Genomic DNA, 13,577 nt, shown 5'->3' on the forward strand with positions numbered 1-13,577 from the left:
CTTGACTTGGCAGGGTGGAAAGAGCACTGAACTTGGAGCCAAGAGGCCTCATCCTGCCTCCAACACTTACTAGCTGTTTGTCTTTGGAGAGCTTACTTTCCTTCTCTCTCAATTTCCTCATTGGTAAAGTGGGGATAACAATACTTGTACTACCTACCCCTCAGGGTTGTTATGAGGAAAGGGCTACAGAAAATGGAGTTACTAGCCATAGTAGTACTTCTGTCATATACAGCTGCCCCATTCTATTGTTGCACAGCTCAGGCTCTCAGGAAATTCCTCATTAAACTGAGCTGCAGTCTGCCTCCTTGGAAAACTCCCCCGGACTGGGCCTAGCTCCGCCTCCTGGGACCAAGCCAAATAAAGCTAATTAATCCCTCTCCAATACAGTTGCTTAACTATCCCTCGGAATTATTTTATTAGTAGTCTTGCTATTGCCTTTCTTTAGGTCCCACTGGCTTTGGAGAGTCAATAGGAAATTTTCACCTACCATTGGCAAACTGGGAAGGTGGGGGAGTCTGGGGTGGCTCAGGCAAGGCAGGAGAGGCCTCAGTTGCAGTTGCTCCTGGAGGGCAGGTCAAAAGTCCTGGGTTGGGGTCATAGGGAAGAGGTCCAGGTTCCTCTGACAGCAAGCTCTTCTCAGGGCAGTTTATGTCAGGCACAGAAGGTTTTGCTTGGAACCTGCCATGGGCATGTTTGACCTGGTGCTTCAGCATGGTCCCTGCTGAAAGAAGGGTCTGTGTCCCCACGGTCGATTTTCTCATCTTCCAGCCACTGAGCCCCAAAGAGGAGAGGAGCCCGAGCCTCTTCCGGGGAATCAATCTCTTCTTTAGGCTCTGGACCTTCCTTGCATACAGCATTGCTCTCACGGCACATTCCTCTGAAGTTGGCCGGTGTTCTTCATCTTTTTTAATCTTCTTTATCCTCTGCATCTCTGCCAACTTCAGCTTATAATATTTATACTCTAGACTATCCTCATCAGATAAGAACCTGGAGAGGAAAGAAATACATTAAAATACTTATCTAGGTCAACACCATATTGTTCACAAACAACTATTTAGACCTTCTCCGATCCATTTTTGTAAAATATGAGTTTTAAATTCATCATTCCCTTTGATTTTGAAAAACATTTTGCATATTTGTTACAAGGGCTTAGTTTTTCTTTTTTTTCAATGGGGAGGTGGAAGGGAAATGTTAGTTACAAAGAACTATAAACTTGAGTTCAGATCTGCATGTCAAGTTTGCTTTAGAGACACATTTCAGGACAATATATCCAGTCTGCCAGCAGCACAGAAGAGATAACTAGTATTCTGTCATGTTATTTTAATTTCACGTGTCTGTGCCTTGCTGTGCCTCTTCCAAGTCTTTCAACAAACTTGTTCACACTTCCTAAGGGTAGGGATTGGGCCTTGTTTTTGTAACTCTCAGCATGTGACAATATTTTGCACGTGGGTGGGTAGGCACTTATGAGTACTGAATGACAGCTCATTAAGACTGTTCTCAACCTGAAATGATAACAAATCAGCCTGTCAAGGACAAGATGGAAAAGCATCTTCAGGATTGGGAAGGGACCCTAGAGGTCATTTAGTCTAACTCGTGAAAAACAAACCTCCCCCACCACATCTCCCAGTAGTGGTGGCCTTGACCTAAGACCTCCAGTGATGCAGAATTTAGGGGAAATCTAGGTCAGCTGTGAACAGCTCTAATGGTTAAGAAATTTCTCTTGATGTGTACCTGAAACATTCCCCACAACTTCCACCCCACTGGTCCCAGTTGTGCCTTCTGTGGACAACCACAATAAGCCTAACCCTCTTCAATGAAATAAGCCTTCAGTTATTTGGGGGCAGTCATCAAATTGCCTTTAAGTCTCTTACCAAGGGCAGGCTCTTTCAATTTAATAACATTCAGTCATGGATCCAAAGAGCCTCTTATAAACGTCACACCAGAATTTTGTTACTGACTTTTGTTTAGTTTCCTCTGTCTTAGGAAGTGTGTTTTTATTAGGCATTACTCTTCCAATTGACTTCAATTCAAGAGACACAGACAGGCTTACACACCAGAGTGTGGAGTAGCAAGTTGTGCACCAGGCAGAGCACAAGATCCCATGAATGAGAAGAGGTGTCACATACTTTTGTGGTCACCTTTATGGAATCTTTGTATTATTTCATCATCTGACTAAAAGACACTCTGCACAGCAAAACCAGGCTCAGAAAATGATTTTTTAAAATTCTCACTATGTCCTCCTTTCATGAACCAACCCAGTGAAAACCAGCTGACATTAAGATGGAATCTGGTTTATTAACACTGCATTTCTGAAGCATCAACAGTAATGCCTACTGCTGAATGCAAGCAGCAAAAGCAACCCGAGGGAAAAGCACTAGATTGGGCACCAAGAACTCTTATTTTATTTTGGACTTTTTCTATGTAGTACTTTTTTTTTTTTTAATTGAGGCAATTGGGGTTAAATGACTTGCCCAGGGTCACACAGCTAGTAAGCGTTAAGTGTCTGAGGCCACATTTGAACTCAGATACTCCTGACTCCAGGGCCGCTGCTCTATCCACTGCGCCACCTAGCTGTCTCTGTATAGTACTTTAAAGAGAGATTTCCTTACAATAAACCCATGAGGTTGATTGACACCAAGAACTCTGATAAAAGCACACTGCTCTGCCACTGACTGCCCTCAACAAATTCCTGCTCCAACCATCAGTACAATGAAAGGGCTGCAGCCCCACAGGGTGGGAGAGTGCTGCTGTGGAGCCATGGGCTTGGGTTTGAAGCCCAGATTACTTGATACCTGGCTTTGACTATGTGACTTTGCCCCACCCTGGCCCTCACTTCTGCAAAATCAGAGTTGGACCCGAGGGTCTCTAAGACGGCCTTGTCTCATGCTATTCTCCTTTGTGAACCCTTCAATTTTGCCAAACCGCACCACTCGTGGTTCCCACCTTTTCCCACCTCTGTGTATTTGCTCCCAAGCCATTCTAACGTCTGGAATGCCTGACAGCCCCTTCCACCCCCCTCCCCCACTCTTCAGCTTCCAAAACCCAGACCCTGAGCCATTTCCATATGATGCTTTCTTGATTCCCTCGACTGGAAATGATTTCTCCCTCCTATGAATTTTCCTCCTTTACACACTTATTGAATTTGGTTTTGTACCATATTTATATGCACTTTCTCTCAGCTCCTAGACTGTCAATCTCTTGAAGGCAGGATTCCATCTGATTCATCTGTGTATCTTCTCTAGCACCTACCCCAGGATGTTATGCTATGTGGGCTCTGAATGAATTGACTCCATGGAAAGGGCAAATTCCTAGAGGATATTTTGGAAGAATTCCTCCACCTATCCACTCATTACAATATCCAAAGAGCAGAATAAATTAATGTATATCCATTACTGAAGGCCTTGCTCCCCATGAGGAGTATCTTTCCGATATAAAAGTCCTAAGCAAACCTCAGAAAGTTCTATTTGAAATTCTCATGTCCTAATGTTTGGGTGATATAAAGTCCTCATGTACTTGAGCATTTCTTAAATACCTACCAATAAGTAGGGTTCTTCTTTAGTGTTGCTCTTTCTTTTGGGGACAAGTTGCCTTCAATTATGCTCTTCACAAATTTTTCAATTGTCTCAACAACCTTTCTGTCTGCTCGCTGAGGAACTGTAATAAACAAACAGAATGGGCTTGACAGAGGCACTGGAATGCTTAGGTCTCATAAAATCAATGCTATCTGCCAAGGATTTCGAGGCAACTCCTCTCAGCTAGTCTGAACCACTAATATTCTCATTCTTCTTAGGAGACTAACATTTGAAACAGGATTGGGACCAGAGATTGGTATTTTAATGCTAGGATGCCATTCAAAAATTTGGAATGGCCAGGGCAAATTAAATAGCACAGTTATTAAAGGACAAGCCACAAAACTAAAGTATAAGGAGACTCTTTTAAAAAGAAGTTTTACTGCCACTTAAAATAAAATCAGTCATTTCTGGAAATGTCCCCTCTTCCCCTCTAAATTGAATGCTTCGTTATAACAAAGAAAACCTGTTATACACATGCGTATGCATGTGCGCACACACACACACACACACACACCTGTTGCAGTTCTGACAAGGTATGCAACATTCTGCTCAACTAACCCCCTTCCTCTCTCTCAAGAGGAAGATAAGTTTCATCATCTGTTCTCCAGGAAAAATAGATTCATTTTTTGATTATTCAGATTTTCAGCGGGGCAATTTTTAACGTGTGTACTCTCTTTTAAAAAAGTTTTAATCCTGTAGCCAAGAAAATGCCACTTCTTCCAGGAACCCTTCCCTGATCCTGTCCAGCTGAAGGTGATCTTTTTTTCACCTGACCTCTCAGTCCGTTGTGTGTTTCTTATGCACTGACCATAGTTTAAACCACATTACGTTTATTTGTGTCTGCCTCCTCTAAGGTTCTCTTTTGACACTCCCAACAGCATCAAGGTGAACCCAGATACTCTTGAAAGCTATGACACCAAGAGTAAAGCACCAGCTCTAGTAGCATCTACACCCAGGTGTTTTCAAAAGGCATCCAGTATGGACCAGGACATCTGCTGTCCAATGGCCAAACAAGCTGAGGTATGTAAAAGTCTCGTTGACATTAAGTTTGTCAGAAGAGATTGGATTTTTTTTTTTTGATCACACAGCTTCTGAGATGGTCTGCTAAGGCATGGAGGGGCTAGGATTCTCATCAATAAAGGGAGTACCCACAGCAGCAACATCACCCCTCACCCATCTCCTTAAGAAGTCAGGTGTACACATACCCATAGATTAATATCACCACTTCCATTTTTATTTCTTAATAGTTATTTGCTTATGTGCTCAATCTCCACATTTGATGATAAACTCCTTGAGGGCAGATCTCTATCTTTGTGTTAACTGTAGCTCTGAACACAACAAGAACTGAACTGTTTCCTCAATTAACTTTAACAATCATTTATTAAAAGAGGCTCTAGATGAAAAGCAGTTCCTGCCCTCAAGAAGCTTATAGTTTGCTAGGGGATACAACATGTAAATAGACATGTAAACACACAATTATTTGAGAAGGGCAAGATTACTGATAACCAGGTCATCAGGAAAGGTTTCTCATAGGAAGTAGGACCTATACCGAGCCTTCAAGGAGGCAAAAAATTATAAGAGGCAGAGATGAGGAGGGAGTATGAATGAGGGATAGAGAAGGCAGAATGCAGCAGGAAGATCAAGTTGTCCAGAACACTGAGTGAAGGGGAGCAAGAAGCATGGAAAGGTGAAGTGAAAATAAAGTATGAAGGATTTTAAATCATAAAGAAGTTTGGACTTTATCTTAGAACAACAGGGAGCCAATGAAGAAGTCCATAGCTCAATTTAAGTTCTGACTCACAAATGCTTTGGAAACCAGAGGAGAACATGGCTGTTGCTGGTGAAAGGTTCACCTAACCCCATGTTTGGAAAGGGAAGTCCAAGAGAACTGACAAGGCTGGAGCACTCCCCTCACTACCTGTGTGACTGTAGGCAAAGTAACTTCAACCAAGCCTCAGGGACATGGCTTCCCTACTTCTAAAATGCAGGAAGTTGTGCTAAATTACCACTTGGATCCCTTCCAGCTCTCAGTCTTGTGAACTTGTGAGTTACATCAGTGGAATCACTGTATAGACATACAAATGGCCTTTTGAAACAGGAAAGCATTGCATCATTGGGATCTGACAATTTTGCCAGAATCTTGATAAAGTTACAGACGTTAAAGACAGGTACTATGTTAGCAGCAGCCCTGGTATCACTGTAGCATCCCTGACAGGCCAGTGGGTTTTCAATAAGGAGGCAGCATGGTATAATAAAAAGAACCCTGAATTTGCAATCAGAAGACCCAGGCTGCCACCTGATAGTTGTTTAACCTTTTTTTGGATGGGGCGGAATGAGGGTTAAGTGACTTGCCCAGGGTCACACTGCTAGTAAGCGTCAAGTGTTTCAGGCCAGATTTGAACTCAGGTCCTCCTGATTCCAGGGCTGGTGCTTTATCCATTGCACCACCTAGCTGCTCCCATGTTTAACCTTTAAGCAAGTTACAAACCACCCCCGCCACAACAGCCTAACCTCAGTTTTTTCATTCCCTAAAATGGAGATGGATGATATGTACACAACAGGTTACCCCACAGGGTTGCTGTGAAGAGTCTTTTGTACGTCCTTAAACTGCTACAGAAATGGGAATTATTAGCACTAATCTCTGTACGATCCATCTTGATTTGTTTTACACAAGGTTAAAAAGACCCTAAGAAATGTTTACATCTAGCAAACAGGAGACAATAAACATTTTTTTTAAATGAAAAGATTAAACAGAAAAACCAATGTGTCTGCCTTTTCACTTACCTCCACCTAGGGCCTCAGCTATCCTATCTGAATTTGGAGAGAAAACACTTGCCACCTCTTCTGTGGACACGGTATCTGCCTTCTTCATTTGGATGGGATGGCCACTTTTCTCTAGCCAGACTTTTAGATGCTCTATATATTCTCTCCCAAACAAAGTTGAGTCATCAAAATTAGGGAAGGCTGCTGGAATTGGAGCAACTTCTTGGAGGCCAACAGCTTCCAATATTTTTTCTTGTCGGAATGTGGAAGCTAAGGAAAATGTTTGGCCCAAAAGTGCCAACGATTTACGACATAGGGAATTAGTTGTCTCCAAGGCCCCTGCCACTTCTGCAGGGTTACTAAAACCCTTCATCTTAATACTTAGCTCATAGGCATTGCAAGCCATGAGCAGCGGAGTGACACTTTTTAGAAGCCGGTCTTGGAGTCTCATCATGTACTTGTCAAATGGCTTTATGATCTCAAAGAAACAATTCTTGGTTTTCACAGCACCTTTGTCTAAGAGCATGTTCAAGAACTCATTGTCAACTTTGGGGGTTTTCAAAGCAGAGTGCTTCAAACACTTTATGGTAAAGAAGCAGAAGTCTCTGTGTTCTGGTTTCAGAGAACATTTGAAGGAGGCCAGCATCTTTGCACAGGTTTCAGTTTCTAGCTCAAAGAGAGCTGCAAACAGCTGTGAAAACTCCATATCATTTTTTATCTTGTGAAATCCAGCCCATTTGATTATCTCTATCCCAAATGTTGAAAAAATGTCTGATTTGTCAACTAGGTCAAAACTGACTTCTCCTCTAGGCAGCCGACTAGTCTTCTGATTGGGCCGCAAAGGAGTCTTTCGCACAGGACGCTGGACATTTTCGGTCCTTTGGGTAACCCCGGGACTCAGATCGGGCCTCAGAATAGTTTTCCTAATTCGATTAGTACCTCGAGTTTTTGGAATAATTCGATAGGGAACCATAGGGGGCAGTTTTTTAGTATTCACTTTTCTTGCTGCGGGAATTTTCCTGATATCTGCTTTAATGACTTTGGTTTTAAGTGCACCTCTTGTCACCCGCTTACTCTGAAGAATGGCACCTCGGTCAGTAGCGCCAACAGCACCCCGGCTGCCTCGGGCTCTGCTGCGCACCCTGCCCCTGCCCCTGGGCACTGGCTGTTGGAATTCATAATCTGCCTCATCCAAGTCATACTCCTGACTGTCCACGTCCACATACTCTTCCTCCATAAGACCAGGTGAGCGAAAGTCACCCAAAATCTCAGGACCAAAGTCACTCTCATGAGACCAAGAAGGTTCATGGGAACTTGGGTGGACAAAGTCATGCTCCCAAGACTCAGAGTGGCTAAACTCCGGATCTTGAGAACCAAAATGACTGAAGTCCCGAGGGCCAAAGTCCCGGTCTCTGGAGCTAACCCGGCTGAAGTCCCTGTCCCGAGAGTCTGCACAAGAAAAGTCCCGATCCCGGCCAAAATCTGCCTGATAGTAGTTTTCTTCACTTATGTGAGGACTATTGGATCTAAAGGAAGGTCCAGGAAATACATCATCCCTTAAGTCTTCTCTCCAAGTGTCACGAGGATGGACTGGATCATGAATGTATCTTCCATCATCGTGGAAACTGTCTTCATATCTGTCTGCTCTTGATCTTGGAACTGACCTTGAGTGACCTGAAACAAACCATTTAAAAGGAAACAGAAAAGATACTTTAGGTTCAAGGAATAGTTTTTGTTCCCTAACTGCTCTGGATTTTATTGCCCATACTGCAACAGAATGTCTCTATTTGTTTAACAATGTATAATCATCGGGGCAGCTAGGTGGTGCAGTGGATAGAGCACCAGCCCTGGAGTCAGGAGTACCTGAGTTCAAATCCAGCCTCAGACACTTAACACTTAATAGCTGTGTGACCCTGGGCAAGTCACTTAACCCCAATTGCCTCACTAAAAAACAGAAAACAAAAAACCCCCCAATGTATAATCACTGAATAGGACTCTAGGTATAGAATTAAACTATTATTATAAACCAGGAGCAGAAACATGCAAATGTTGCTAAGTCTTTTCTTAAAAAAGTTTTTTTTAACACTTGTTATCTTTTGTTTTTACACCTTCATTTCCAAATATACCCCACCCCCATTCCCTTACCAGGGATTCATTCCCTAGGAGAGAGAAAGAGAGCAGGGAGAGGGGGGAGGCTTCAATAAAACCAACCAACATACCAACTAAATGTGATATATTTTCAGTGTTCCACACTAATAGTTCCCATCTCTTCAAAGAAAGGAGGGAAGTGCATATTTTCATCTCTTCTTTAGGGCCAGACTTGGTCATTATACTTAAAGAACTTTCAGTTTTGGTTATTTTTTGGTCTGTCCATTTATATTGTTTTGATTATTGTAAATATGGTTTCCTGATTCTGCTTACTTCACTCTGCATCAATATATATATAAGCCTTCCCATGCTTCTTTAAATTCTACATGTACAGCAATTTCTTTAGCCATTCCCAATATTCTGCTGTTTCCAGTTCTTTGCTATGACAAAAAGTGCTGCTATCGTATTTTAGTATATGTGGCTTTCTGTCTTTGTCATTGATGTATATGCCTAGCAATCTGACTCCTGGGGTATGGTCGTTTTAATCACTTTTTAAGTATAATTCCAAGTTGCTTTCTAGTTTGTGTTTTTATATCACCTTTACTTCGAAATATCTCTTTCCCTTTCTTTACTCAGATATCTCCCGTAACTAAGAATAAAAAAGAAAAGGGGGGTGATAGAAAAGAGAGACAATTCTGACAAACTAACAGATATATCAATCAAGTCTGACAGGAGACAAAATATTTTACAAGAACTTTACTCCTCCCTACCCCCACCTCTACAAAGGGAGGAAGGTGATTTTTTCTTCTATCTTCTGTTAGGTCAAGTTTGTCAGGTTTTGTTTTTGTTTTATTGTTTTTTCCACTATACTGTTGTAGTCACTATGTATCCAGCAGATTCTGTTTATTTAGCCTTTCACTAATTTGTAGGCTTTCTCATGCTTCTCTGCAATCTTATTCATCACAATGCAGTAATTTTCCATTACATGCATATACCAAAATGTCTTTAGCCATTCCCCAATCAATGGGGACTCTATGGTCCAGCCAAGTTGGCCTTCTTCTTGCTAGTTCTCAAATGCACCCTTCCAACTCCTGTCTTCATTGCTTCATTCTGACTATTCCTCATGTCTGAAATGGAACCTGACCCCATTTCCCTATTAGAATTCCATGTTTCCTTCAAAACTGCTCAGTGACCACTTCTATATGAAAGTTTTCACGATCTCCCCAGCTGTTGACAGCATGCTCCCCAAAGGTTTTCTTTGTAAATATTTATGTACTTTCCGCCCCAGAAGAATACAAACTCCTTGAGGATAGGGTCAGTTTCATTTTTTACCTTTATCTCCCCAGGAGTTAGCAAAATGTCACATAAGAGGCACTTAATAAATGTTTGCTGAGTGATGGGTGTCAAGCTCTATTAACAATGTATTAGTGTGCTTATCTTTCCATAACTCCTCTAACAATGACAATTCTTTTGCCATCTTTTCCAGTTTTCTAGGTATGGGGTAAAATCTTAGTCGTTTTGATTTCTCTTATTGTTAGTGATTTAGAACAGTCTTTCATATTGTTATTAATGATTTGTGACTAAGCATTTCAATGTGAATGTCTCTTGTGTGTGTGAACGTCTTATAACCATAAGCTAACAAATTTGCTTTCCTTCAGGTGAAAGGTAGCAAGCTGTGGTAGAAAAGACTGATGAACTTGGAATGAGAAGGCTTTGAACTGAAGCCTAGGTCTTATGAAAAGGTCACTTAATCACTAAGCCTTGGTTTCCTCCATCTGCAAACCAGGATGGCAATACATTCACTAATCACAAGATCACAGTGAAGCAAGTACTTTGTAACCTTCCGACAAGCACTACCAAAAGGTGTGCTTTTATTTGAGAAATTATGGTTCTTCCCATCCCCTAAAGCCTCTTAGTTTACCTTGAGACTTAAACTGATGGAGAGTGTCTTCTATAGCATCACTATGGTCCATGCTGTATCTCTTAACCTTTTCTTGTATTACAGCATCAAAAGTTTCCCTTGTGACTCGCCTAGATGCCATCATTCAGCCCAGCTAGAAGAGAGAGACACGTTAACACAAGAGATCCTGCGTTCTATCATGCTTTTAACTGAATGCTTCAGGAGCGTCACACTTATTTATTCCACTTGTATCTTATATCAGATACTGGCCTGATACACATTTAAACACAAGAGAAAACCAAGACTTAAAGCCTTTCAGCCTTACTTCATGGACATGACAAAATGGAAAACTTGTTGAGTCTTCCCCGCTCTCCTGCCTCTGTGCAAACTTTCCCACCTCTGGAACCTGCTCCTTTACCTTAAGCCTATTAGAATCCTTTTATTTCTTCAAAGTACAATTCATCTACCACCTTTTCATGAGCGTTTACTTACTCTTCTAGTTAAAAATGATCGCTTCTCCTATAAATGTTCTTAGAATACTAATCTAGATTTCAACTTTGACTTTTTCACATCTTTGTATTATATTATTTGGTTTTATTTTTAATGTGTCATATCCTTACTAATAATATGTTAGAAGCTTCCTGAGGTCAGTTACCATACCTTTTTCATCTCTGCATATCATTTGAGCTACACAGAAGGTATTTAATAAATGTTTCTTGAAGTCCTTGCAAAGCACAGCCAAAATTATTTGGTGTCTCCTTTGAAAAGACTTTTTTTTCCCTTCAGATGAGGGCACATGGGTCTTGAAGAGTAAGGTAGGTGGCATCCACCTGTAGCCCAATGTCTCCTCACAGTTTCTGCATCATCCTGAATTTTCAAATGCTGTGCCCATGTCCTGCTGAGCTGAAATGGCGTCCACTACAAATCAGCCATGGCTTGTCATCTAAAGACTAGCTTGGCAAGGAGGTCTGCAGGAGGCTCATGACTATGCTGGCCACAGGGTAATGCATTTTCTGTTCCACAGGATTATCAAATGCTGCCTAATAAATTGTGGGAGGATTGTCTAAATGGAAGAAGCATCTACACGGATGACAAATGGATCCTTGAAGGCTAAATATATTAAGGGTCTCTCCCATTCAAGGCCCTGTGCAGGCTGCTGGGCTAGGGAGGGTATAAGAGCAGAAGGAAGGGACAAAAGCAAATGATACCAGATTACCGGGGCCTGAAACCAAGATCGATGGATGAAAGATAAACCCTGGAGGCCTAGGTTCCCAGGCCTGGGGATCCTGGAGGGGAGGTAGCTCCAGGGCTCGAGCTGCCACTTCTGGTGGAGGGGGAGGGGAGCGAGGGGTCCGCATCTCCCCAGGATGCTGGGAGGGAGGGGAAGGACCTAGGCCTTCCTGGACTCCTCTCTGGCCCCGGCCTGGCTCCTTTCTCCTATGGGCCCCCGGGCTCTTCCCATAGAGCCCCCATCCCTCCGCACCGCCCCCCCCCCCAAAAAAAAAACCCCAGCCTCCCATCCCCAGCCCTGCTCCTCCTCCCACCAAGGCCCTTTACCGGCCCTCACTAGGATGCAAAGAGCGGCCGGCTCGCTGGGCTGGGCCGGGCCGGACCTGTATGGAACCACCACCGCGCGGCACCGTCACAGGCCCTGGGGGTCCAGCGGATTTCGGTGGCTCTAGACACGGGGTTACCCCCCAGGCCCCCCCCCCCCAAGTCCTTTAGACGCTGAACTGCGCGTGCGTCGGAAACCGCTCCCCTAGATACCCACGTGACCCAGGCGAGGCGGGAGCATGCAAATTAACTAACGGTCTTCCCAACCCCTGACTCAAGCACCGCCTCATCCTGACGCGCATGCGCTAAGGATCCCCCGGGCCGTTCGTCTGTGAAAGTATTCCCTACAAAAGCTCACCAAGACGAATCTCTCCTCTATTGCGCTGAAAACACGGGGTAAGAGGTCGTGCGGTGTGGCAATTATGTAGCTGAAGGCTCGTCCTTATTTTGCACCGCCGCCTCTTCCCCCCCCTCCCCCCAAAAAGCTCCGCTGGCTTGGGGAAAAGGAGTGGCCAGTGCGCCTGCGCGGTCCAGCCCAGCTGCTACGGTGGCCACTAAGAGTCAGAGGCGACTGCCGGCCGGCCCACTGCGTCCACCGTGCTCCGCGCGTGGGTAGCCTCGTCTCTGGAAAAGAGCTGGTGAGGCGGGACCTGTCACCCTGGAGGTGGGGGTGGGGTAGGGTAGAGAGAAGCTGGCTTGGAGGCAGGACTGTAACTGAGACACGTACGAACCAACCCCGGGAGGGAAAACCCTGCTTAGGTCGTCTTCTTGCTCTGTCATTCCCCGGACTCAGTTTACCCGTCGAGGAAATGAGGGCCGGTGGAGTGGCCCGAGTGCAAGAGAACGGTCTAGAGAAAGAGCTCCAGACCTGAGAGGTCACCGAGCTACACGTGGCATCACAGATTTGAGCTGGATGGGATTTTTAGCAATCTAGTTAATTTACACCACCCCCCCCGACATTTTTGCAGATGAAAGTACCGAGACCCAGAGAGACTGTGTCTTGTCCAAAGGCACGCTGCTAGCAAGTCAGGGTCACGATTTGAACCCCTGTCTCCTCATCTTATAGAAAGTGTTTTAGCAGCCTGGAACACAGCAGGCCCCTTGTTTCCTCTCTGCCTGTAGTTTGTGTGTTCTTACTTGTCTTTGATGTGGTCTGTAAAAGTGCAAGCAGGGGCCATCTCTCTATTCAGTAGATTCACACCTGTTTTTCATTTCATAGGACTCTGTATATTTCTAAAAGAACTTAAGCCTCAGTCAGGGGTCTTAGATCTAGAGACTGGAAAGAATCTTGGGGATACTGTGATGCAAAGGTACACAGAGCACCTGCTCTGTGGAAGAAGATTCAAAGGTGATTAAGACTTATTCCTGGCCTTCAGAAGAGACCTGTACAAAGAACTAGAATACCAATTAGAGGATGATCTCCAGGGTTCTTACTAACTGAATATAAAAGTCACACAGAGTGCTATGAGAACAGGGGAGGGAGAGAACTCTTCTTGCTGGGAGATTTATGGGAAGGTGGTAGCATTTATAAACTTGAGCTCTTCTTGTGACATGTGTGCCTGGGCCTCTGCTAGATAAACACTGTGGGAAATGCAAAGATAATAATACCTGACATCTGTGTCACGCATAGTTATTACTTCATTTGACCATTACAGTAACTTCTTGAAATAGTCAAGGTGACTCTTGCTAGCCCCATTTTA

At 43.8% G+C, this 13,577-nt stretch overlaps 2 protein-coding genes across 5 annotated transcripts in view; one reads left to right on the top strand and one right to left on the bottom strand.

The window, feature by feature from the left end:
- The window catches only part of SUGP2 (SURP and G-patch domain containing 2), a 27,025-nt gene extending 14,657 nt beyond the window's left edge, over window positions 1-12,368 (bottom strand). For 3 of the 4 annotated variants that reach the window (XM_043982631.1, XM_043982623.1, XM_043982604.1), the window contains exons 1-5: window positions 11,891-12,091; window positions 10,345-10,477; window positions 6,357-8,009; window positions 3,537-3,654; window positions 488-987 (exon numbers count right to left, since the gene is read on the bottom strand). In XM_043982631.1, the coding sequence (XP_043838566.1) occupies window positions 488-987; window positions 3,537-3,654; window positions 6,357-8,009; window positions 10,345-10,468 (2,395 nt within the window). In that variant the 5' untranslated portion in view covers window positions 10,469-10,477; window positions 11,891-12,091. Of the gene's footprint in view, window positions 1-487; window positions 988-3,536; window positions 3,655-6,356; window positions 8,010-10,344; window positions 10,478-11,890; window positions 12,092-12,235 lie in introns of those variants that run through there. The other variant, XM_043982615.1, reaches the window with a different exon arrangement.
- Window positions 12,215-13,577, top strand: part of ARMC6 (armadillo repeat containing 6) — a 21,356-nt gene continuing 19,993 nt past the window's right edge. The window contains exon 1 of the mRNA XM_043982645.1: window positions 12,215-12,515. The gene's annotated coding sequence lies outside the window, so the exon portion shown is untranslated. The remainder of the gene's footprint in view (window positions 12,516-13,577) is intronic.

Source organism: Dromiciops gliroides, chromosome 1 (assembly GCF_019393635.1).
Source record: "Dromiciops gliroides isolate mDroGli1 chromosome 1, mDroGli1.pri, whole genome shotgun sequence".
NCBI lineage: Eukaryota > Metazoa > Chordata > Mammalia > Microbiotheria > Microbiotheriidae > Dromiciops > Dromiciops gliroides.